This window comes from Protomyctophum parallelum (genome assembly GCF_964188405.1).
Source record: "Protomyctophum parallelum genome assembly, chromosome: 10".
Taxonomy (NCBI): domain Eukaryota; kingdom Metazoa; phylum Chordata; class Actinopteri; order Myctophiformes; family Myctophidae; genus Protomyctophum; species Protomyctophum parallelum.
Window position 1 is genome coordinate 26,055,267 of NC_139704.1, and position 25,484 is coordinate 26,080,750.

A 25,484-nucleotide genomic window follows, 5' to 3' on the forward strand; every position below is an offset into this window, starting at 1 on the left:
AAATTTAATTCCAGGGTCCATTTTGGTTCCATTGGTACGCTCTCTGGGTGATTGGACCAGCTGTCGGTTGGTCCCCGGACCAGACACTGAGAACAAGTACTGTAGGCTATGCCGACTCAAACCTCTCCTGTCAAACAGAGTTACTGTGAGGCCCAAAGGCGAAAGAAAAGCTTGTCTGTTGAGGTGAAAGTGCCACGCTGTGGATTACAGAGTACAGTATAGGCACGGGCACGCACTTTGCTAAAGCTGTCTCTGAAACAAATCGACAACCAAACATGTCACGGTTGAGACAAGTGATAAAGGGATAAACAAACAAGGTCTTATCCACAAACATACACGACACCAGAGCGCGTCACGCGCCACCCCGAAACATAATCGATCGCACCACCCGGGACGGAGACAGGGTGGTGCTGACGTTTGTGTTCCCGCTGTAATGTGGTCCCTGGCACCGTAGAGCAGACACACTGACAAAGTCATTACGTGGTGTGGATGCAGGCTCGGGGGGAGACCTTGCAGCTATTCTCCCTCCTTCCTATAGGAGGAGGGAACGGTGGCGTTTTCCAAATCACCCAAATTACTGAATGCTCCTTTAAAGCCATGACGTAATGTACAAGCTATACGATCAAATGATAACCAAGCGGCTATGTAATAATGGGGCTTTCTGGGAGTTCTAAGGCACGGTGTGATTTAAAACCAAGCCACACGAAGGGAACCGATAACTCCACCACGCACAGTACCACAAGCCAAAACCATTAAATGGGTTCCAATGGCTCCACTGTAGTTATTTTATAAATTTCAAATTATTTTGTATTATTATTAAAAAAAAATCACACACTATTTCTGCCACCTTTGAGTGACACTGTAGTATAACGAAGCATTCGTTAGAAAGAAACATGCCGTCTCTGTCGGGTGGAAACTCTTACTCTTCAGGATTCAAATGAAATTTGTGGATCTGCTACTTTCGATGCTTTTGTGTGAGGCCGTAGCATCATCAAGTAGGGGGTTAATTTATGAAAAAAAAACACACAAACATTATGTAGATACCAGTAAGAGCTTTCTGATCGACAGCAACACTAAAAGTGACGACGATATATACGGCTGACTCGTGTCTAGTAAGGAACAGCTCTCCTCTCTGTATGGTTAAAGTCTGGCTCCCAGTGGTGGAAAAAGTACTCACACTTTTTACTTCAATAAAAAGTCCCAATACTGCAATATAGAAATACTCGGTTACAAGTAAAAGTCCGGAATTCAAAATGTACTTGAGTAAATGTACAAAAGTATTGACATCAAAATGTACTGAAAGAACTTAAAGTTAAAGTACTCATTATCATTTCAAGTCTTCAAATGTATAAAAATCTTGCGTCGCATCGAATCGCATATATATATATATTTCGGACGAAAAATATAGGGCTGAAGTGGTTACTGTGTGTTTTGTCATAATAAGCAAAATCTACAAAGTATCTAGTAACTAAAGTTTTCAGATACATGTAGTGGTAGTAAAAGTACAGAAGTGAAAGTACTGGAAAATGGAAATACTCAAGTAAAGTACAAATACCTCACAATTGTACATAACTATACATGTGTAAGTAAATGTACATAGTTACTTTCCACCACTGGTTAAAGTCTGGCTCCGGTACAACAGACATTACGGTGCGTCAGGTCCGGTCCATTCACCTCTCTCTGGCCCTCTCTTAGCTAGGCCTCACGCTCCACTGCCCTCTAATTGGGTCAGGGGAGATAGAGTGCGCGGTCTCTGGTGCTTTAGCAACGGCCCCCTCGGAGATCTGAAAGTTTCATGAGTCCCCCCACCTCTCGTACCACCGGGAATACAGCCACCACCATTGTTATTAATAAATGGACCCATTTTGCAAACATGGCAGTTTCACCTCACCCCCCCCCCCCCTCTCTCTGCATTTTCACTCTCTTTCACTTCCTCTCTCTCAACCTCTCTCTCTCTCACCGTATCCATCAGACTGTGTTTCTCTTGTGAATTAGTGAGCAAATTGCAGGAAATGGGACTCTAGTCCTAAAAAATTGTTCAAGTTGAATGGCATTATCTTATAGAACTGACAACCTCAAAATGCATTTTTATTTTTATTTTAACCACTTAGACCCTATACTTAGTTTACCAAAGTCCCCCAGGGATCTGTAGTAGGCCTATTTTGTTTTGCTCTATACACATATCTTTGCAAAAAAATCTACAAGCTCTTAGATCTTCTAAATTCGCTGAATGTCTGGCGACTGGATAGATCCGCTATAGGGTTCAAAGTGGTTAAATGCAGTATATAGCTAACTATAATATAGTTAGCTATATAATGCATTTAGTCGATAATATCGACACTAGGCTACTCTGATCCTAAGTTCACATAGAGGAGTGTATGAAGGCCGCTGAAAGTTAGGCAAAGCAAACTGACATCACAGGATGAAAACCACGAAAATTCCACAGTAACATTCTAACGTCCGCAATGAACTCAAATGTTTGGGAATTTTTTGGTATATAGCAGCATGGTGCTCAAGCCTTGCAGCGAGACGCTGGGTTATAATGCCGCTGAAATGAGTAATGATGAGTTGAACTGGAGGTTATTTTAGCTTCGGGTCTTGCCAGTTGTAAACTGGCCAGTTGTAAACTGGCTTACCTAGCTCTGTGATGATGGGGATGTGTAGTCCGGTGGTGACGGACGCCTGCCGGACCAAGCCATGTACTGGACTGCTGTCTGGAGAAGACCTGTCCATTCCAGGAGGCGTGAAACCTGGAACAACCACAGCACATTAATATTGACATTAACAATTTTTTTCTAGACATCTATTTTCTATTATACATTCCCAACCCGGTGGGCCGTGAGGATATCAGGAGGAGCGAGTGCATTCTCCGGCAGCAGCGATCAGACGTGGGCGGGCGGCGTTCCCGGGGGGAGGGGCGGCACCTTCCGGGGAAGGTGGGGGGATTATGACACTCCACTGCCGCTCCGTTCCGCGGCAGTGTCGGTACGTTCGGCGGCCGACACCCCAACTGTTGATAACAGCCGCGGCTCTAGACACCCGTGAGGCCACTCACCCGTGGTTCCCGACATGCGCTTCCGGTTAAAAATCAGCCGTGTCTTCCCTGTGCGGTTAGGGTGAGGGTCTGGGGTTGGGTGTCGGACTGCTGCCGCCGGTAGCGGAAAATGCACTCGCTCTCTCTCCTGCTACGGCCTCGGCTACTATCGGCAGTTGGCGCCGGAAAATGCACTCGCTCTCTCAGGATATTGCAAGTGGGGCCCAGATTAAATGGCGACACTACACAAGGCCCACCCATCTCACCACTTAACACGGCATCCTGTTGGCTGCCGTGTTAAGCGGTCAGATGGGTGGGCCGTGGACGCGTTCAAGGCTTTCAAGTGTGCATGGGGAGGGGACCCCTGATCCCCCTGATCCACCCAACACTAAAACATATCAAAGCAGTCTTTCTACCAGGGCTGTATTCATCTGTGTCATATACTGTACAGTAGTGGTTCAAATGGAGTTGTTTTCCTTAAAAGAAAATACCCTATACCACTTTCACAGAGACTTTGTTATGATATAAACATTTTAATATAAATATATAATGTAATTCTCAAGAATGTGTGTATACTATATGTACTGTATATGTATAAATATTATTTTATTATCATTTGACAATCCTATTTTTTCTTTTCTCTCCTATACTCCATAGACGGAAACTTAAAAAGGAATAGCCTATAATATATAAAACAAAATCTTCTTGTTTTCATTTATTATCATTATTAGGCTTAGATTTCAGTAGCAAATGCTGTCTCACGTGGGCGGTAGTAGTCAGAAATCATTTGCACGCATGCACGCATGCACGCATGCACGCACGCACACACACACGCACACGCACAAAACCACCTGAAAAAACCCCAAAGTGCCTTCAATCTCCACTGGTATATCATAAGTGGCAGAATGTGACCTGTTAGTGTACCTGTACGTCAGTGCCATTTTACACACACAGTGCATGTGGCCTCACTCAGTTAGTGCTTGATGCATTATTCTCTCCACGTCATTCAAACACAGCAGATTGACAGAAAAAAGGGGACCTGTCTTAAAAAAAAAAAAAACAGTATGGTTATTGTGCTTTTAAGGGTGAGCCGAGACATATTTAGCATTTGCAGCCTTCCGTCGACGGGCAGATATAAATTTTATATGTTGTTCATTTTGTTACCATAAAAACCCGCCGGAGTGAATCCTGAAAACCTTTTATCGGAAAATAGCGCCGGGTTCGGGAATCCATGAAATACAAGCGCAAGTGACAAGGGGTATGAATTCACATGACTTCACAATTTTTGCATTTCCTCAAAGTGACAAGTAAACACCTTAAATCAGTAATGCCGTATGCATAATGCATCAACCGTGTTTTGACATCCATCATTTAGTGCTGACTACAGCAAAAAAAAGAAAAAAGAAAACGTGAGCTTATACTTCTTGTGGGGCGAGGAGACATAATGCAGGGAATATATTCAGGTCACAAAGTTTTACAAGGATTGCACATTCTGTGTGTGTGAGTGAGAGTGTGTGTGTGTGTTGGAGGGGGCTGCGATATCCTGCCAAGAAACTTGACGGGCCGTTTACAGTACAAAAGACATTCCTTCGCCCTTTACAACAGAATCACGCGCACGCACACACACACACACACACACACACACACACACACACACACACACACACACACACACACACACACACACACACACACACACACACACACACACACACACACACACACACACACACACACACACACACACACACACACACACACACACACACACCCCCCCCCCCCCCCCCCCCCCGAAGCAGAGATCATCTTACTGCAAGTCTTGTTGTGGCAATTATTGAAACTCGGGAATCGCCCACCAGCTTTGACACTCTTGAGTCAACAACAGGGGAGCGCGAGGCTCTCTCTCCCAATGCAAACATCATTTTGTTTCGATGTCCATAAAGGATGACGCATACACCCCACTGGGGAGTGACAGCCAGGTTTTGGGATATTTTGCCTCTAAAGCGATTCTCCTAATGTATCACAGTAAACAAGATGCCTATGGTTGGTACAGTAGCACACAGCGGCAGATATGACTGCTGCATGCTGGGGGAAAAACAGGTGTACGGAACGAAAACTGCTGTTGTGCTGCTTTCAAAAGCAGTTACGGTACCATTACAGTACTGTTGTACAGTACTACTGTACAACAGTGCTACTGTACAACAAGCATCTCAGGAGTTCCGCGGTAAAGTTGGCGAGCTCGTCCACGCGGAGGGGACTGTCTGCAGCTCTTGGAGAAGCAGAGCACTGCGAGAGCTAAAGTTCACACAGGTAACCCAGGTACTCTCAAGTCCTCAGTGCTGATTTTTGACAGCATTGACACCATCATCACAGCGAATAATATATCAATAAAGGCCTTTATTGATAGATTAACAGTGGTTTGACAGGAAAGGGGGAGGGGGGGACACGCAGCAAGGGTCGTCGGGCTCGGGACTCGAACCCGCGACACGCTGTCAGGCTGGATTACCAGCCTAGGTGCCTGGACCGCTCAGCCGAGCCAAGCCTTGACAGCACAAATTTTGATGTTGGTTTTAGTCACATTTTAGTCACCTGGAATGTTTTAGTGTTAGTTAATCTAGTTTTAGTTGACTAAATATCATAATATTTTAGTCGACTGAACCAACAGTTGATTTAGTCGACTAAAATGTGTTTTGGCGGGCCTTGACGCCGCCGTAATGGCTGATTTCATGCTTGTAGATCTACTATTTTCCACCTGCGTGTAAAATGACTTTTTTTGTCTTTTACTATACTGATACTGGATCACTAGTCCCTTCCTAACATTTTAGTGTAGTTTTTATTTGTAGACGATATTATATATATATATATATATATATATATTTTGTCTTACTTGTAGTCATCATAGCTTAGTTTGAATTTAGTTTCCATTTAGTTTTCGTCAGTGAAAAAAGGTAGTCGACGAACATTTCTATATGGGTGAAAGATAATCGAACCCGCCAGGCGGGGAGGTTTGTACATAATGGCGATATGGCGATTCCCGGATTCATCGACAACCGCCGATCCGACCGGCTTGGCAACACTTCCTGGTCAATACGCACACCGCGTATGAAACACATCGGTCGGGTTGGTTCTCCAGATACGCCGGTGATGATGACGACGACACACTCGCTCAAACACAACGCAGATATTTGGAGAAGTAACTTCCCCAACACCTTCCATTGGTTCTGTAGCGTGAAACGAGGTCTATGTCAAGACTATTGTATGGTAGACATGAGAGATCTGGGTTACCCTGTAGCCCCCCCGGGCGGGCACGGCCCAACCCATGCAGCTCTGCTCTGTGGGCTGACTACACGCTGGAGCAGCTGTGAGAATCTGTCCCCCAGGAAGCCTCCATGTTTACTTATTCATTTGCACCTCCTTGTTTTAAATTCCACGGCAGGCATCATGTGAATGAGAGCATGGCAGGGAGGAGGGAATCCCCATAGCAATACCTATGATACAGTACGGCGGCAAGTGTGTGCGTGCGTGCGTGTGTGTGTGTGTGTGTGTGTGCATGTCTGTGTGTGTGTGTGTGTGTGTGTGTGTGTGTGTGTGTGTGTGTGTGTTTTAAAGTGAAATATTTATCACTGGAATGGGCGGTTGATGTAAGACCCAATCACAATAACAATAGGTTCCATCCATCCAGGCACAGAGAGGATATAGTGGCTGGCGGGGGGGAAACCTTGTATGTCCAAAACTCTTAAAATGTTCAGGAAATGGAGAAGAAACGTCACCATGTGTTCCAACGGAGTTGATATTTAGTCACAAGCTCTTGTCGATACCTATTCGTTGGTTGGTCCACAGACGGACTTAAAAACTTTCAGCCTGGAATCACAATTTTGACCATGACGTCATCATTATACGTTTACTTTTCAAACATGGCTGCATATTATCCGATATACTATCGCATTGTGAACTTGTATATCAGCTCTGTTCACACATGACACTGTCATACGATGAGGTATAATATATGTGTTCTTATGTATTTATGGGATTTTTTTTAAAATAAATACATAAAAAGTATGTTTCAGGATAATTGTTAAATTTTCAGGATTCAAATTCGAAAGCGTCCAAAGGTAGAAGATCTGCGAGCTTGTTTGATGCTTCTGTGTGACGATGTAGTTGGTATGATCAAGTAGGGTAGTTAATGTACAAAAAAGAAAAGTTTGAATATGGAGATAGGAGGATTCCTCCGCTGTGCCACGGCTCCTCCGAGCGACAGAGGCTCACAGATCTACCCCTCCTTATTGTCCCCCGGTGGCACCGCTGTATGCACAGCGCATCATCACTCAACCCCAGCCCAGGAACTAACTAATGCTATGGCGTCGCCGCTCGCCCCGCTAACTTTTTCATGAAAGCTCTCATGGAACCCTCAAATAGATCAGTAATAGGACAGCGGCCCGCGGACCCCCTATCTGAAAGGATTTTGTTCCAGGGAGAGACCCCCATAACAGTAGATTAGGCCTATAATTGTTTTTATAGCAGATATATAAACTCACAACGCGTGAAGTCGTACTTTTCGTAACTATTTTCAGATAGCCGATATCGGGTTACGGGGGTCCCCACACCCTACTTTGAGGACCACTGTTCTAAAACATGTCGTGGAGAAAGAAACGCTGGCCTCTCAGACCTTGTTCTTTGATTTGTATCATAGCGACACAGTCGTTGTTGTTCCCCGCATTAAACAGTGCCCCAAGTCCTGCAGATTAATGCTCCAATGACGCTAAAACCTGAGCATGTCTGCGTGTTTGTCACTCGTGCAACACCTGTGTAACGTGTATGCGCACGTGTGTGTGTGTGTGTGTGTGTGTGTGTGTGTGTGTGTGTGTGTGTGTGTGTGTGTGTGTGAGACTGTGTTGTTGTCGTGACTAATGAGGAGCAGCTGAATTCGGCCTGCCTGGTGATTTGTACTGGCTGCTTAATGATGATGAGGCCTGATGGGACGCCAGGCACCGTGTGTTTGTCTGCAAACATCCACAGTCTGTTCCTCTGCCATCCTCGTGTGCCAGACACGCCGGATCACGCCGAGCGAGACATCAAATGGGCGCAGCCAGTCGACGTTGATTACATCATTAAAAAGTATTATCAAGGAGGGGTTTTCAGCGGCGCGTAATTACCAAGGACAAGACGGGAAACAATCAGTGAATTATGCGCTTCGTTCCGAGCACTCGTTTCGTCGGGCATGCAGGGGCCCCTTGATGGTGAAGCAATCAACGCGACAACGACACCCGCTTGGTGTTGGAGTTTTGTTTTAGTTACACCACAATTAGTTCACCACCGCCACCGGACACAAGCTCATAGAGGAGTTTACAGTAGATTCAATTAAAGAAGTTGAGAATGACTTCTGGGAATACACTGTAAGGAAGCAGTACTGTGTGTTAAATGAACCAAATTAACCAAAATGGACCTCTCAGAGTTAAAGACCTGTAACGGTTCATTTGGACCGTCTAGGCGGTCCTTGGGCCCACCCACGATGAAAACCACCAGCTATCAACATATCGACTCTCTACCCTCCTTCGAAACCGCCAGAAAAGAGCACCGATTTTCAACTGGACCTAGATAACAATGTTTTTAAATTATACTTTTTACTCACAATATTCACATGGCGGCCATTTTGCTGTTAAGATAATGAAATCCCAACCCGCAAATATGAATAGTCTCTTGCTCCTAGTATTGATGATATCCTGTATAGTGTTGTATGTCGGACCACAATGGAAACAAGACCTCAGGCCTTTGTGTTACCCTAATTGCACCGCTGCACCTTTTGCAAACTGCTAATAAAGTAATAAATAAAAAGTATTCAATCAATCAATCAAAAATTAAGAGTTTTAGTTCTCAGGATAAATGTCTCTGTATGCTGCCTGATATCCATGCCTACTCCTCGCTCCCTATCATTCTTCTCTCACTCTCCTCGCCTTCTAATGCTTTCCTCTCGTTTCTTCTTTTCCACCCAATCTCGGGAGCGCCTGCTACCGTACCCTTTGCTCCCTGTCACCTGTCACCACCGCCTGTCCCCTTTGGGCAGCGGTGCACTTGGGGAAGTCAGTCTAATAGGGGCCCTCCTTACCTTGGGAATTAGCCTGTAAGACCCCGATGCTGTCATCAAACTGCATAGATTTGATGTTCAGTGACGCCAAGATGCACTCCTTATCTTGCAGCGAGACGTCATCGATATTGTTCTGATTGGCAGAGAGTATAACGCACATGTCGCAGAGGTTGATGTTGACAGCCCTTAAATCTGCCCGACTTAATGGCGTGCCCTTCAGGGTGGAGAGGAAAAGAGAGGGAGGGAGAGAGAGAGAGAGAGAGAGAGAGAGAGAGAGAGAGAGAGAGAGAGAAAGTGGGAAGCGGGGGGGGGCAAGAATGCAAAAATGTGGAGAAGACATGGGGAGAGAGAAAAACAAATTTAAGTCAGAGTGAGCGGAGTGGAGCGTTGGGAAATTAGTTAACAAGTATTCTCATTTTCAAGGCGGTGACATTTCGCTGATCTAACCGGGCGTTGGGGAATTGCAGACGTGGACTCGTCTTAAAGGCTAGCCTGTGCTGTGGGCTACCGTTTGAGGGGGGGGGGCTTCTCCTCTGATCGTCAGTCAAGCCAGCCCTAACAAGCTCTAAGGCAAGCCCACGCCATCTGTGATGGGAGGGTGGCTAGTAGTACAGATCTTCCTTCAACAACTGCACTTAAGATACAATTGGTCCCCAGTTCCATGCGAGATATGGGAGCGAGTGAGCAGCTCACTGAGCGATCACTCAATTGAGTAATTTGTGATCAGATCAAAGCGACAAGTCACTTCCCCCCTGCCACGTGCAATGTGCACTAAAAACGCCCGTGCAATGATCACGTGAGAGAAATTTGTCCCCGAAGTATTAATTTGCTTTGCTGGTTGGTTGGCTGGCTGGCTGTGACCATGGCAATGAAACCAGTATATTCAAAAATAAAGTCATAAAGCACATTGTGGCTTCAATGGCTCCCAGTCTAAGCTTTATGTGTCATCTTCTTGAAGACGACGGTCTTCTTCAAGAAGATGACTGTTAGTCAATACATGAATATATCGTCTGCCCTGCTCCTACCCTTCAGTGGATGTGCAAGCTTGTTTTCATATGTTGAAATGAAACCCAGTGTACTCACAGGCAAGATGGAGACCTTGGGGAAGTTGTGTAAGGTCTCCCACTCTCTCTTCAGATACTCCAGCGAGCCCACAAACACGATAGGTTTCAGTTCGTGGTAATGGAAATTGCTGGCTCTTAAAGGCATAACCAAGTTTCGCAGCCCCACCAAAGCGGACGTGACATCCCCAAATATACAGACCACTACATGGCCGCTCAGCACCGTCATGGAGGCCTCACTCCGGGTCTAAGAAGGAGACGAGAGAGAGAGTAGAGAGAGACAGACACAAGGAGGGGAGGGGAGAGAAGAAGACAAGTGTCAGAAAGAGAGGGGGAGAGAGAGATAGGGAGACGTGGAACAGGGCGATAGACGGTGGACCCAGAGGAAAGTAAAAAGTGATACATGCGGATGAAAAGAGAGATGAGTGAATGGTATAATAGTCTATATGCATATTAACTAACACAGGGGTTCCCAAACGTTTTAGCTCCAGACCCAATAGAGAGATCTGGTGCCTCCACATGACATAACAAAAATATATCATGAATGAATCACTAGAGCCCTATTTAAATTTGATATTGAAAATAGTCAATCTTCAATACGTCGATGCGTTGTTTTCTTGTAGATCGACTATTTTCACTATTTCTTAAGGTTTTTAAAGGCAGGGTAATTGTTTGGTTAAAACAAAATGTTAAAGCACTCTATTCTGGTAGTGATCATTAACACTTAACACTTGTAACCAAAGAAAATCACTTACCCTACCAAATGCATAATGTCTTCTTTATAATCATTCATTGGAAATGTAAAAAAAAGTGGATGTTTTCTATTTACTATTTTACCTGTAACAAAAATGGTAGTCTGCCCCCAAAAAAACATTGTTTGGGAACCACTGAACCAACATATTCTATAATTCTGTTTACAGGTAGTCAGAGTAAGCGGGAAATCAACACAAGATTGAATAAACTTCTAGGAATAAAAACAAAATATCTTGGTTCCAAAAAACTGCACACAACCCTTAAAAAGGGAGAGCAACATGTGCTAAAAGAAAATCCCCCCCCCCCTCCCTCCTCCTTCCCAAAAAACAAAACAAATATAGCTCAAGAGATTTTAGGCACCGAGGCATGTCTTTAAAATGTCATACATCGAGACAGGAATTTACACACAAGAGCTTGTGTGTAAAGAGCATGTTATCAGAGAATATTGCAGCGGTCTTGCTTCAGTGCTTTCATAATCCAACTGTCTGGGTCAGACAGTGTGGGGGAGGGGGGGGGAGGAAAAAAAAGCTCTTTCCCTGAAAGACCAGGCTAATTGTGGTTGTGCTACTTGTGTGCATCTCGTTTCTTCATGAGAGCGAGGATGATCACAAAGTAGCCAGCAACAACAACGCCGACAGGCATGCCCACACACACACAAAATGCCTAGGAGGATGCGCTGACCTAAAATCTCCCCTATACCCAGTCCGCCTCTGCACAAAGCCATACCTATAGTCTTATTTACATTACCCACCGGTGAGCTTGGTGTACGCATACATAGAAAACGTTGGTTCAACTCACCTTCCATGTTACAACAGAGAGGCAGTGAGAAGAAATGTCAATACTCATTAGTATGTGCGCTGCATTACCACATCATGGGAGGGAAACGTTTGTTCCTTTAGCATTCTTAACAAGGTCATTTCTACCATTGGTGATTGATTCTCGGCTTACTGAGCGAAGCACCGAAAACAGATGAACTCGGCGGTTTTCGAAACCTCGGCCGTTCACTCACCAGGATGACCTTTTCGATCTCTTTTGACGGGCACCAGTGGAACATCCCCGTGGAATCGTACTTTTTCACGTTCATGTCCATGTTCTCCATTTGATCGTTGGGAATCAGCAGGGGGTCGTGTCTGCTGGAGGGGGAGAAGCAACAATAGCTGTTAAGGCCCGATTTGAAAGCGTGTATATCTCGTTCAAACGTGTTGCGAGAGGTGGTGGCACTATAGGGTCTCAGATCCGATCAATGCCCTGTGTTCATTTTACACCTTAATCATTTCTTACTTCCTCCACAGATACAGTACATAATACTATTATAGGTACAGTACAGTACAATCATCCTTACCAGTGGTGGACACAGTAACAAAGCATGTTTGCTTGAGTACTACACTTACAGTAAGTACATTTTATGAGTACCCCGTTGATGTCAGACCGAAAACTCTCTCCATCCAAACAATCTCCATCTCCAACTTTTTATTCTTTTTCATAAATGAACACCCTACTTGATCATACTACAGCGAATTATGAACCCAGGACCTGAATGGAAACAAGACCACAAGGACTTTTTCCGGTGGTCCCTTTGGCCGTGTGTTTGACTGTACCCTGTACTGATTACATTTATGTTTGACTGTACCCTGTACTGATTACATTTATGTTTGACTGTACCCTGTACTGACTAGACTACATTTCTGTTTGACTGATTACATTTCTGCCAATAAAGTATTCAATCAATCAATCAATCAAAGCGTCACACAAAACCATCAAAAGTAGCGGACACGTTTTGAGCTCGTCAATCTGTTACTTTTCAATTGAACTGAGCTTTCTGTACGCTCTGTACTTTTTAGGATTCTTCACTTTCACTCCAATACATTTCAAAGACAAATATTGTACTTTTCACTACCGGTACATTTCAAAAGGGAAAACAATTATTGTGATTTATGAATTAACCACCTAAGCCCGGCCTATATCAAATAGCATACCGGTAGTGAAGATTGCAGATCTACAAGCATGTTGCAGTTTTGAGCTTATAAATCTTGGTATTTTCTGTCAAATCTTTGCTTTTATTGGGATTTTAATACAGCAAAGCCATAGTCATATTAAAAAGAAAATGTATGTCATTCGTACCTTTGAACCCTTACATATTTTAACACAAGCACAAATACTGACAAAACAACTTCCACACAGAAATATTTGACCAGGAGTGTCTGGGGGGGCGGTGTTTGAGTACAGCACTTTGTCCACCACTGATCCATACCGATTCAGCCCATGCGTCTCATCCATTCTCTTTGCTCCGTCTCACGAGGATGTCCCAACTCACCGCTATAGCTAGGTCACAGGGGAGCTGAGGCATGCGTGATGCTAGCCAGGCGGTGCGACAAAGCCACCGAGCGCGGCCTGAGTGCTACTGACTGAGAGGCACGACAACACAGGTCCAATTACCAGCTCTTTACCCGCGCTCTGCACCTCCCGACGCCATGCTGCGCAAACAGTAAAAGGTCTGACAGGCCTGCACTTTAAATATTTCAGGAATTTTGCCCAATCACATTTTGTTCCCCCCTCCAACTGATGGCCATGAATGTTTCAACAGTGCCGGCTAATCCGCTGCAGCGGGGCATGCTGCATTCTATTACGTGTAACATTGACCATGAAAGGCTTTCTTGCCACTTCGTGGAATACTGCCGTTCCTTGTTGTTTGCTCTCATTCTACAAGACATGATCTCGGAATTGTTCCGGAGACAACCCAGGAAAAAAGAAAAGATATACCGCCCACCCACCCATAAGCATTATGATTAATTCCCCATGTGCGATACAAAGAAAAAGACAAAAAATATCTGCACCACATTTTAATCAAAATGATATAGTTTGTTCAATTTGCATTAGCTCAACACATTTCTAAACAAGATAAATCACAGAAACGTAGACATTCGAGTAATATAGGAAAAAGGCATCTTGAGAATCTGACATGCATCTCTCTCTCTCTCTCTCTCCCCCCACCCCCCCCTGACAAGGCTTTGATGTTTCCCCTCTCCTTCAGCCTGCATTTGGGTTGCATGCCATCGCAGGAAAATTTAAAAAGAAAAAGCCAAAATACTGTCAATTAGCCACTCTCTCTCCCTCCATCTTTCTCCGCCTCTCTCTTTCCCAATCTAGCTGTACAGTATGGAGATTAAATCACTCAGTGCAGGTGATAATAAAACTGACAGCATTTAGTTTTTTTTTTAACAACTTCGCCTGAATCTTTCATCCAGATCTGTGTGTTGCACCAATCACTCCAGGACCCCCCCCAGCCCCACCACCACCACCCCTGTCACTTCAATGTGCTCCGCTCCGCTCTCATTCCACACGGGGGCTGACTGGCGCGTGCCGTGCAGGCAGGCTGCCGATCCACCTCTATCTGCCAAGACAGCTATCTTTCACACGGCTGTCAGTGGTGTGAGTGGCAGCCTGTCTGTCACGGGGCTCTGACTGCTAGCTCCAACCCTCCACTCCCCCTTTCTCCTCCCTGCCCCGCCCCGGGTAGAGAACCACTACCACGAGGCTGCTAAACCGGGGTTTGACATTTTGTACCACTGAGCTGCGCCGTGTCGTGTCACACCCCGGGGGACTATACTCGCGGTCACGGATTGGATGGCACCCCCGACTGTCCCGCGGGGTCAGATGTGTCTGGTGTATCTTGCGACCCATCGAAGGGGGGGGGGGGGGGGTCAGTGAGAAGGAGAATGGTAGTAATTCCCATGCAGAGGAATGTTAACGCCGTGTTCTCTGAACAACACGTCTGGCTCTGCTACTCAGCCAAGACAATGTGAGGTCATATATAATATACCTGCACATACCACAGCGGTGATTACCAATAACACCTGCTTGGATTCGATATCAAATAAATTAACAAAATATACTGACACAAAGGCAGATTTATTTCATATAAAACAATGTATCTTCACGTAAGCTTTTTATGCTTTTATTTTTGTGTGAATTAAATAGTGTAGTCCAGAACTCACAATCGCTGAAGCAAATTAATTTGCAGCCATTTATTATGAAGCAAATACTATTCCCACTGTGATAGGCGCACTACTGTGTTAGACGTTGACTTATATATGTAGGGCGAATATTTCCCTTAAAGCATATCTAACTGGCTCTCTCTCTTCTCCCCTCCCTCCCTCACAGTGTATATTTCAAACAGAGTTGAGTTATTCCAGTGGATTGCTGTGGAGTCGCAGGCTGGGGATGGGCGTGCTCCCACAATCCCTCTCTGCCAGGCCATGAAGGCAAACCTCTCGCTTTGAAAATTTCCCCCATCATGCAAACTGACAAAGGCATGCTTTTCAAAAACCCACAGCCAATCTGTTGATCATTATTTATTTACAAAGGCCTGCAGGCTGCAAGTCCTGTAAAAACTGTACTTGATATGGTGTGTGCGCTCGCACTCACTCGCTATATAGCTCTCTCTCGCCGCTCGTTCGCTCCCCTCGCTTGCTTGTAGAATAAAGTATCCCTAAGGCTACCTCAAACAATCACTTTTCATTGTGCATAAAATCCACCTTGTAGAGCAAGAACTGTTTAATATATATGGTGTTATATGTTGACGGGGCAGCTGTGCAAAAGGGGGGTGGACTGTGATGGATAATTTGATGTTTTGCTGAGGGCTAGGACTTGAAAAAAGCCTGCACCTACAACAGAGGACCTGTCATGCCAGTACCCAAGAGCCAGCAGAATACAGAAGCACCCCTAAAGCAGAGAAAACTTTGACACCGCTTTGAAGGCATTTTCAAAACCCGAGTAAATAACTCCCAAGAATTATTATCACCGCCAGATCAAAGCGGAGATGCATATATTACACGGCAAACGGGGAGGGGGGACCATATCTTAGGCGAAGGAGAGAGAAGAAAAGGTTTGGAGCTTTAAGGAAAAAACTAAACTAAAAACTCTTCTAAAAAACAAGCATTTGGAAATGTGCCATTGTCTTGGTTTTTTTTTTTTTTAAATGTATAAGAGCGTTATTTCCCTCTGAGCGAAGGGCATCTCAAACGTTGCTCTGTTGAAAACTCTACCAAAGGCTACGGCTCTGTGTTGGGCTAATGGTTTGGCAAGTGTGAAGGCTTATTAAATTGCTTGTTTTCTGGAGAACTGAGGGGGCTGGAGAGTCAGACCAAGCGAGGCTGGACAAATACACGCAGAAACACACAGGCAATACACAGGCAACACACACAGAAACACACAGGCAACACACAGGCAACACACACAGAAACACACAGGCAACACACAGGCAACACACACAGAAACACACAGGCAAGACACGCAGAAACACATAGCCAATAATATAGCAACTGTGGATACACACAACACAAGGCAGGCTTCAGCAGCAGGAGTGCAGCTGAAGACCTGCCCCGAGGCCGAGCTTCACAGTAACATCACGAGTGTAGTTTTAACTCTGACCATGCAGTGTCCAAGTCAACAACTATGTAAGGAAAGTAAACATTACAAAAATACACCATGCTAACCTGCTAAAGGCTGAGTTATAAATGCACACACACACACGCACACACGCACACGCACAACCTTGCATTGTGAAAGTTAAATGTTAAAGCTAAACTAACAAAAAAGAAAGAGCTGTGCAGCTGTGAATGTATAAACCATTTTTATTTCTTTTTTAAATAGCCGATCTTGGCGATCTACAAGCTCACAACACTACAAATAAGGCTTCATCCTTCCGGCATCAATTGGCACAGAGTCGGCCCACTATACGTGCTGCCACACGGCAGCTATAACCTCGCTGGCACAGACAGACAAGAACGCCTAGCCCTTTTATCTTTCAAAATCAATTAACCGCAATTTCATTTCACAGGACAGGATAAAAGGAAAGGTAAATATCTGGATTCATATTTGATGGTGATGATACGTGGTGGGGGCCTGGAAGGAAGTAGCAGAAACGCTAGTCTAACACACAGGGGGGGCTTCCAGTCTACCCACAACAGAAAGAGTAGCCCCGGGGCAGAAGTAACCCACGCAGGGACCTTCTCATTGGCTGCGCGGGTGTCATTAGTGCCAGCATTGTTTAAGGAGTACATGTGGACCTGACCGGAGGAGGGGGGGTGGTGGTCTAGGGAGGTGTGTGTGGGGGGGGGGGGGGTATAGGAGGGTGGGGGGCGATGACAGCTGGGACTTTAAAAGCCAGAGGAGTTTTCAAGCGGCTCCCTCACAGCCCTCTTTTCATGACAGAAATATGATTTCACCGTTGTCATTAACCGCTGACAGCATGCCATCCTCAACAGCCGAGCACTGCTCTCTCTCCCCCTCTCTCTCTCTTGAACACGCATGCACGCACGCACGCACGCACAAACACAGTCTATACCTCCCTCCTCTTCCCTTAATTTGCCCCCCTACCAATTCTTCCCCATCACCCACTCAAGCATCCCCAACCACTGGCAACATCCATCTCTGAACACACGCAAACGCACAAGCGCACACACACACACACACACACACACACACACACACACACACACACACACACACTTCCCCCTGTGTCTGTCTGACTCTCACTCACAGTGCGTTTGAACGTCAGCTATAGGAGTAGAGAATCAGTGTGTCTTACCTCATCAGTTTGGGCGAGCAGTTGGGTGAGTTCCGCATCCCTCCGTTGCGTTGCTTTTTTTTGGGCGAGAGAGTTGACGGGTGCTCGTCTTCGACTGCGAACACATGCACAGGATGTCAGAGATGCGGACAGATGGTTGGGGGAGAAATGCGTGCTGGGGGGCTGACATAAAAATATATATGTAAGAAAGGCAACACTCAATCAATCATTGCAAATTTACAAAAATATAGTCATTTACATAATAAACAATAAAATTAATACTTTGTCAGTTTGAGAGAAGACCTCCAAAAAAAAAAAATTAAAAGAGAAAGCGTTAGTAGGAGACAAAGGTAAATCAGCTAAAGGCAGCAGAGAACCACGGAGGAGAAAACCAATTACGATCTGAATGCGTCGTCAAAGGCTCACATCCCAAAGTAATCTTTTATATATATTTTAAGTGTGTGTGTGTGTGTGTGGGGGGGGGGGGTGGTACAGTGCTGGATCCGTCCAGCACATACAGTACAGTAAAGTATAATACATTATAGTACAGTACAGGTACAGTACAGTATCTCGAGTAGCAAAAGAGGCTGAACAAACAGCCGAAAGACTCTTGCCGGATCAAAGACAATCGGACTTTGCAGACTTTTTTATTCTTACAGTACAGTGTTGGAGCCCTCACAGTGCACATCAGTGTGACCACACCTGTGTCCAAACCTCCAGGGTTTACGGGACAGGACTGTCATTGTCAGTAGGACGTATAGGCAGAGGAGGAGAGCAGTGATGAAATGATAAAAGAAAATAAACAGGCGATGAAAGATGGATCTGAGTGGGTTTGTTTGTTTGTTTGTTTGTTTGTTTGTTTGTTTTAGGGATGCAACTATCGATTAATTTCAGTTGAAAAACAAATCGGAACACCTTAATGCCATGGCCAAAATAAGTTCCAAATTAATAGCTCAATTACATTTCTTTTTAAAATCGATTAGCTCGATCAGTTCGATTAAATGTTGCATCCCTAGACTGTTTTTGTTTTGGGATGGATGAGTCAATGGCTGATTCCCCACCACCTTCACTCCAGCTGTAACCACTGCAGTCTAAGGGCTCTTCTACACATGGAGCCCCATGCTGTGAGAAAGAACACGACCCGGGAGAAAACAGCACTCGTGTCCCTGACACACACACACACACACACACACACACACACACACACACACACACACACACACACACTCCAACGGTGGGTCAAATTAGTTGGCAAACAGATAGTGGTTGTTGGACACCGCCCATCGGCCAGTAGAGGTCAAGACTATAGCTGTTCAAATTGAAAAGTGAAACTGAATAAACTAATTGACCGCGTGAATCCTGGCATCCCTATTCTGGCGCGGTGTGAATGCCTTCACCGAACGTAGCCAATCTACAAGCTCACAACACGTCAAACACATTGAGAGCGTCTAGATTGGCCTTTTGCGGTCAACTAATATTTGAAGGGCCCTAGTATAGAGCCTGGGGGGACTCTGGTCAACTAAGTGTAGGGTTTAAACGGTTTGATGTAAGATTATCCTCTTTTTCTGCCCGACACTGTTCTTCTGCAGAACGACGTGCCACAGAGAACTTTAGAAAATGTTGGTCCTGATTGAAGTTCCTGTCAGGTACTCTTTGCTGTGTTCCAGGGAACAAAGAAAAAAGTGAAACTTTACAATGATCCCCAGACATAAAGAATTAGAAGAAGGCAGCCTGGGTGCGGCCAGAGAGATTGCAGTCTGGCTGGCTAACAGTCTGATCTTCTCTACTGTCTTTTTTCAAGTGCTTTCAGAAAGACATGCAGACACCCTCATCCATTCTCCACTCAGCCCAAGTTCACTGTCACTTCAAACCCGTATTAGTCCTTTGGTTGGAGATCAATAACACAGCATGATATTAGTGCAAATCAATGTGCACACCGCAAGCGGTGACTGCTCCAAGCATGTGGAATTTCATTATTGTCTGAGCGCCCATCCCAGACTGTCACCTAATTGGGCTAATAAAAGATAAGAAATATGCCTTTGCCTTCTAATAAAATGCCATTCTCTGACATTTCCTTGATGCAATTGGGCATTCTGAATAGCTAATATCACAAGCGCTATTCGCTTTACAAATAATTCTCTAATCTAATGTACTTTGAAAATATCACTTTGGGAAATATTAATACCTCGCTGTGTGGTTTCACACTGTCTTGAACGTGCATTTATCAATAGCAGAGACAACAGTTCTTAATCAGGACTACAATAAATGTAAATGTCCTGTCATAGGGACTGTTTTACTGTGTCGTTTACAGCTCGGAAGAATCCTAGTCTCTAATAAACAGAGGAAGAGTCTATCACTGCATACTGTACGTGAGAAGAACCCATGCAACGCTGGTTTGAAAACAAATACTGATAAGCTGTTCTTTTCTGTCTATTCTACATTCACTCGTCTCTTAACAACCCTGTTGTCTGGGAAGCTGCACTGGCAGTAGTCATATTAGCAAGCCTCCCTGCATGTGGCAAACACCATGCAAAGCAAGAAGCAAGCAGCAACAATAGCTGCTGTAGTGTGGCAGTAGTGTGGCGTCTGAGAACACGGCAAACCCCATTCATGCAGCAACAAACGACACAGGATGACAGGACAGGTGAGGTTACTGACTGATGCATCCCACTAAGGGGAGAGGGGGGGGGGGGTGGTTGGGGGGCAACCTACAGGGCATACTGCCACTACTGGGATGGTAGTGGTATTTCGCTGGCAGACTGCGGGCCCGGTTCAGGCGACGCTCTGCCAAGGCGCCGCTGCTCGCCGGGTCTCCGGGGCCGGAGATACTGAGGCGGATCCGCGTGGGGGTGGACGCGGGCCCCGACGGGGGGAGGAGACTCCCTTTACGGTTATTAACGAGAGGGATGTCGGCTGTGGCTGGCCTGGCCAGGGGGTCCTGCTGGCGGGGGTGATGCACGGCGTTGGGGTGGAATGCGTTTGAGGAGATGGAGTTGCAGTTGGCAACTTTAACGGATCGTTTGGGAATAGGCGGTTTAACTTCATCCTTTACTGTCGAACAATGGAGAATAACACAAGTGACATTAGTGCCAGATCGAAATAATAACTACACATTTAGATTAGTATTATTGTATCTATTTAAAAGCTTTGTTAAGTTGTGAAATTCTGCATGGAAATGTTTTTACTAGTGGAAAACACTTTTTGTGTAGCATGAACCTTTGTTGTGTAGCATGACAAGTAAAGCCATAGTGTAAGTAAGACAAGATAAATCAATGAGAATCATGAGAATCAAGCATATGTTTCAATAAAAAAACCACATCCTTCTGGGCTGTTCGTTCATTCCTCCTTTGATCCGGTATAATTCCTTAGTTAAAAAAAAACAACCCAAAAAAACAATTCATGCCGTGAATTGCAAGCGTCATTTAGTCCATAATTGATGTTGACTCTTAATTTTTATTTAACACCACTTATCCACTTGGCGTGCGCTTGAACTGCAATGTTCAAAATGACATTTGCTTTTTGCATTCATGACAAACATGAATTAATTAGAAGTCTTTGGCAGTTCTTTCTTTCTCTTTCCTGTTCTGTTGTGTTCCTCCTCAGTTGTGCTACTCAGTCTGGAACAAAGCAAGAAGACGTTGCCTGGCTGAAGCCGGTCAGACCCAATCAGATTCACAGTCAGCTAGCGCCTAGAGATGCAACATTCATGCCCAATAAACTCATTGCTTTCACATCGTCTCTGTCGGGCGGAAACCTCACATGTCCAAAATGGTTACCTTTCCAGGATTCAAATTAAAAAAGAGCACAAGTAGCAGATCTACAAGCTCAAATGCACGAAGCATAACATGGAGATAGAGTGTAAGTGGTAAAAGTAATGCTATATTTACTCATTTAGCTGGGGACCCCCTGGAAAACCCCTAAAAAAAACCATGAATTTATTTTGAAGTTTTACTAATAATAATTAGCTTTATCCCCCCCCCCCCCACCATGTCAAATAAAGCATCAAATATTAATTTAAATATATTAGCATTGATTTTAAATTACTGGATATAATATAAACATTGTTTTCTTGTTTTAGAAAACATTTGGTCGTCCTATAGTTATACCGTACAGTAACTTGCATGTTGAGGAGAGCCCATAGGAGGCCAAAGTGAACCAAATATGTGAACCCATTAAAACCGGATAAGCATCCGTGTCGTTAGCTTTTTGTGTTGCTATTTAAAAATAAATAGCAGACGTACAAGAAGCTCACAGCGAGCATGCTATTTTTGAACATTTTTCAATTTAGATTTTTGATCAACAACTACATCAATTGCCTGTTATCTCTCCTTACGTACCAATGTAAAATACAGCATGGAATTGTGGACAAAAACAAAAAGAATAAGTTTTGAGTCCAAGAAGCTAAATCTTATCAAATGGTGGTCTGTGGCTCAAATGCTGAATAAAAAAATGGACCTTGATATGAAAAGGGTTGAAAACCACTGGGTTAACTTAAAACATGGATGTGACAGGGAGAGATGCCTCCTGGTTGGCTGGATGGGTGCTTGGTCAGTCGGTCGGTCGGTCAGTCGGTTGTCGTTTTGGTATAGGAAGGGAGAGAGGGAGAGAGAGTTGTTGTCCGGGTGGGCCCTGAGCGATAAACAGACGTTTATCCCAGCCGTCAGCTGCCTCCTCGATTTACGGGGCGCCACCGATCGCTCCTGGAATCATCTGGCCCTTGTCAAACACGCGCAACGTCAGAGCAACGCTCAGCCGCCCTGGCAGGTCCACTGTGCAACCCGGAACAACCCAGACGGCAACTGTCCCTTTCTGGAATGCTAATGGCGTGATGGGCCGCGGTGTAGTGCATCCGTTGTGGGGGGGGGGGGGTTATCAGACTGCCGCCGTGACCCGACGTAAACCTGATGGCGAGGAAGGTGGGGCGACAACCATCGACATAATGTTTACTCCCCCCCCAAATTGAGATTTTGATAATTGATTATTATAATAATAATTACTTTTGATAATTGAAAATCTTTCAATTATTATTCTTAACTAGCTGATCTGACCTTTTTTCGTACAGTATATGCTGTATATATCTGAATCCCTGAAATGCTATATTAACACATTTTGCTGGGAACCCCGTAGCACCCCATCAAGGACCCTGGGGACCCCCTAGCACCCCATCAAGGACTCTGGGGACTCCCTAGCACCCCATCAAGGACCCTGGGGACACCCTAGTACCCCATCAAGGACTCTGGGGACCCCCTAGCACCCCATCAAGGACTCTGGGGACCCCCTAGCACCCCATCAAGGACTCTGGGGACCCCCTAGCACCCCATCAAGGACCCTGGGGACCCCATAGCACCCCATCAAGGACCCTGGGGACCACCTAGCACCCCATCAAGGACTCTGGGGACCCCCTATAGCACCCCATCAAGGACTCTGGGGACCCCCTATAGCACCCCATCAAGGACTCTGGGGACCCCCTATAGCACCCCATCAAGGACCCTTAGGGGTTCCCAGACCCCCACTGTTCTGTATCTGTATAGGCTGGCTTAGTTTATATATGGTTCTTATTGTATTCTGCATTAAAGTTGTATGAAATGGACTATGATATTTGTCAAGTTTGCTTTTTATAACATTGTTGATGCTCAACTTATTGTAACTCATCTATTTCTATCGCATTTTAAGCAAATCTGAAAAAAGATGAGAAAGGAGGGAATATGTAAGATGTATGCAAAGCCAATCTACTTAACAAAAAGAAAAATGCATAAAATAAAAAAGGTAAACAATAACACATAAATGACAAATACAGTACATTTCATCAGTGACATTTATGCTTTAGCAATAGCAGGATCAAAGAAAGAGCATTGAACAGTTCTGTACTTATTACTTAACACGGAAACATTTACCTAAATTGCAATCAGCTTTGAAACGAACACCAGCTTCTTTCTGACTTCCACTGTTCCCTGGTGTTGTAGCGCCATCTGCTGCTAAACGCAGCACAATACAAGCACAATGTTGTGTATTATAACTAAACAATGTGAGGGAAAAATTACAAAATATAGCTTAAAGAAATACTAAGAACTCAGTATAGGTTTCGGTTTCACGTCAACCTATACTGTAAGGCATGTGCAAATGAGTTAATGTAGGTCGGGTTACTTAAGGCAGAATATACTGTCATTTGTTTTTATTTTATTATTACATATTTATTATTTAAATCAGATTGGAAACCGATGGCAGAGAGAGACATGTCGCCGGGAGTTAGATTAGAAACCGGGACCCTCACTATTCACAAAGGCCATGTGGACAGTGCATTAACTGGTTGAGCTACAAGGCAACCCACAATATCTATAGAGCTAAGCACTCTATAGTTGCACTAGCCAAGCTTGGATTGAGCTTTCTTATAGGGCTGGGCAATTAACCTGCAATATATCCAAACCGACATTTTAGAATCAATAACCCTAATCTTGCTCATATAGTTTAATCAAATAATCAAGAAGCAATTTGTCTTTTCTTATACAGTATATCAACGAATCAACACAAAATAATTCTAATAGTCTTATCAACCAGCCCTGTAGTACACTTGGGACAACAATTACGTACAATATTCACTTACAATGCGTCTGTCGGGTGGAAACCTCATATGTTCAAAACTGTTACTTTTTCAGAATTCAAAAATAGCAAAAGTAGCAGATCACATTTCAAGCTTGTAGATCTGCTACTTTTGATGCTTTTGTGTGACGCACTAGTAAGATCACGTGGGGCGTTAATTATATATAATATATATAATTATATACTGTATGTATGTATATATATATATATACTGTATGTATATATATATATATATATATATATATATATATATATATATATATATACGGAAATATCCGATCTACAAGCTCACAACACAACAAGCTCATGCCCCATGTGGCTCGTAGATCGGCTATTTTCACCGCTCCACAATTGAGGCAAACGTTCGAAGGGATCGTGATCCTACTTTATATTACTCAATTACAGTATGTCTCTCTCTCTCTCTGGGTGTATTAAACATCAGACAGTTTCTATGCACTCTACATGGGGAAGGGTGGATCGGTGGGGGGTTGGGGGGTCAATTCCAAAAGCAGAGCAGCAGTATAGTATTATTGACCATGTGACAATGACGTGGTGAGGAGACTTCACAGGTCTACACACTGGAGGGAGGGAGGGAGGGAGCATGGAGGGACGGATAGATGGGTGGATGGGTGGATGGGGTGAGAGGGAGGGCTGGAAGCATGGCACGGATAGGGACAGGAGGACAGACTTACGTGATCTGACATATCCATTATACTTATATTTGGCTGAGGAGAAGTGCAAAGACAATATGGCAGGTTACATGGAGAAGAGAGATAAATGACTAATGAACAACAGACATACATCTTGGAAAGAAATAACATCAGAGGAGAATGGAAGTTATATTTTCTAAAAGAAAAACGAAAAAACAAATACAGACAATTGTTAAAGACAGTGATGAAGTAGCATTTTTGGAAGTCATATATATATTCAAAAAAAAATTAAATGGGGGGGGGGGTATATGACACAGACACTGGGGGCTTTGGCGGTGAAAATACTAGAGCCCGATATATGGGTCATCATTAAGACTTTTTCTGACGACTTCGGTATCTGCAGTTATGCCGCCGAAGTGTCCCGATTTTTTCAACCACGCTCAACCTTTCTGTCCCTATAATTTGGGCACATCATTCTTTAGAAGAAGGAGTCGATCTACAAGCTCACAGGTTGTAGATTGACACATTTTCTGAAAAGGCTTAAAAAAAATCAAAATCAGAAAGTTTTCAATTGATTAAAAACTTTTGCACTTTTTGCACGGTCGAAATCAGTGGTTCTACAATTCTCCCAAAAAATCGACATGGGAAATTGTGGCATGGCTGTGGGTCGGGCTCTAGGAAAGACAGTATGCTATTATGATGTCTACGGCGATGAGAGATGGAGTACAGTAGATGTTCG

General features: G+C 44.4%; 1 protein-coding gene across 11 annotated transcripts in view; it reads right to left on the reverse strand.

Moving 5' to 3' along the window:
• The window catches only part of kcnma1a (potassium large conductance calcium-activated channel, subfamily M, alpha member 1a), a 263,823-nt gene that overhangs the window by 19,049 nt on the left and 219,290 nt on the right, over positions 1 to 25,484 (reverse strand). For 2 of the 11 annotated variants that reach the window (XM_083775288.1, XM_083775287.1), the window contains exons 19-23: positions 17,520 to 17,613; positions 11,940 to 12,060; positions 10,200 to 10,424; positions 9,138 to 9,330; positions 2,637 to 2,750 (exon numbers count right to left, since the gene is read on the reverse strand). In XM_083775288.1, the coding sequence (XP_083631414.1) occupies positions 2,637 to 2,750; positions 9,138 to 9,330; positions 10,200 to 10,424; positions 11,940 to 12,060; positions 17,520 to 17,613 (747 nt within the window). Of the gene's footprint in view, positions 1 to 2,636; positions 2,751 to 9,137; positions 9,331 to 10,199; positions 10,425 to 11,939; positions 12,064 to 17,519; positions 17,614 to 20,210; positions 20,550 to 23,392; positions 23,474 to 24,787; positions 24,821 to 25,484 lie in introns of all 11 variants that reach the window. The other 9 variants (XM_083775289.1, XM_083775286.1, XM_083775290.1 and 6 more) reach the window with 9 other exon arrangements.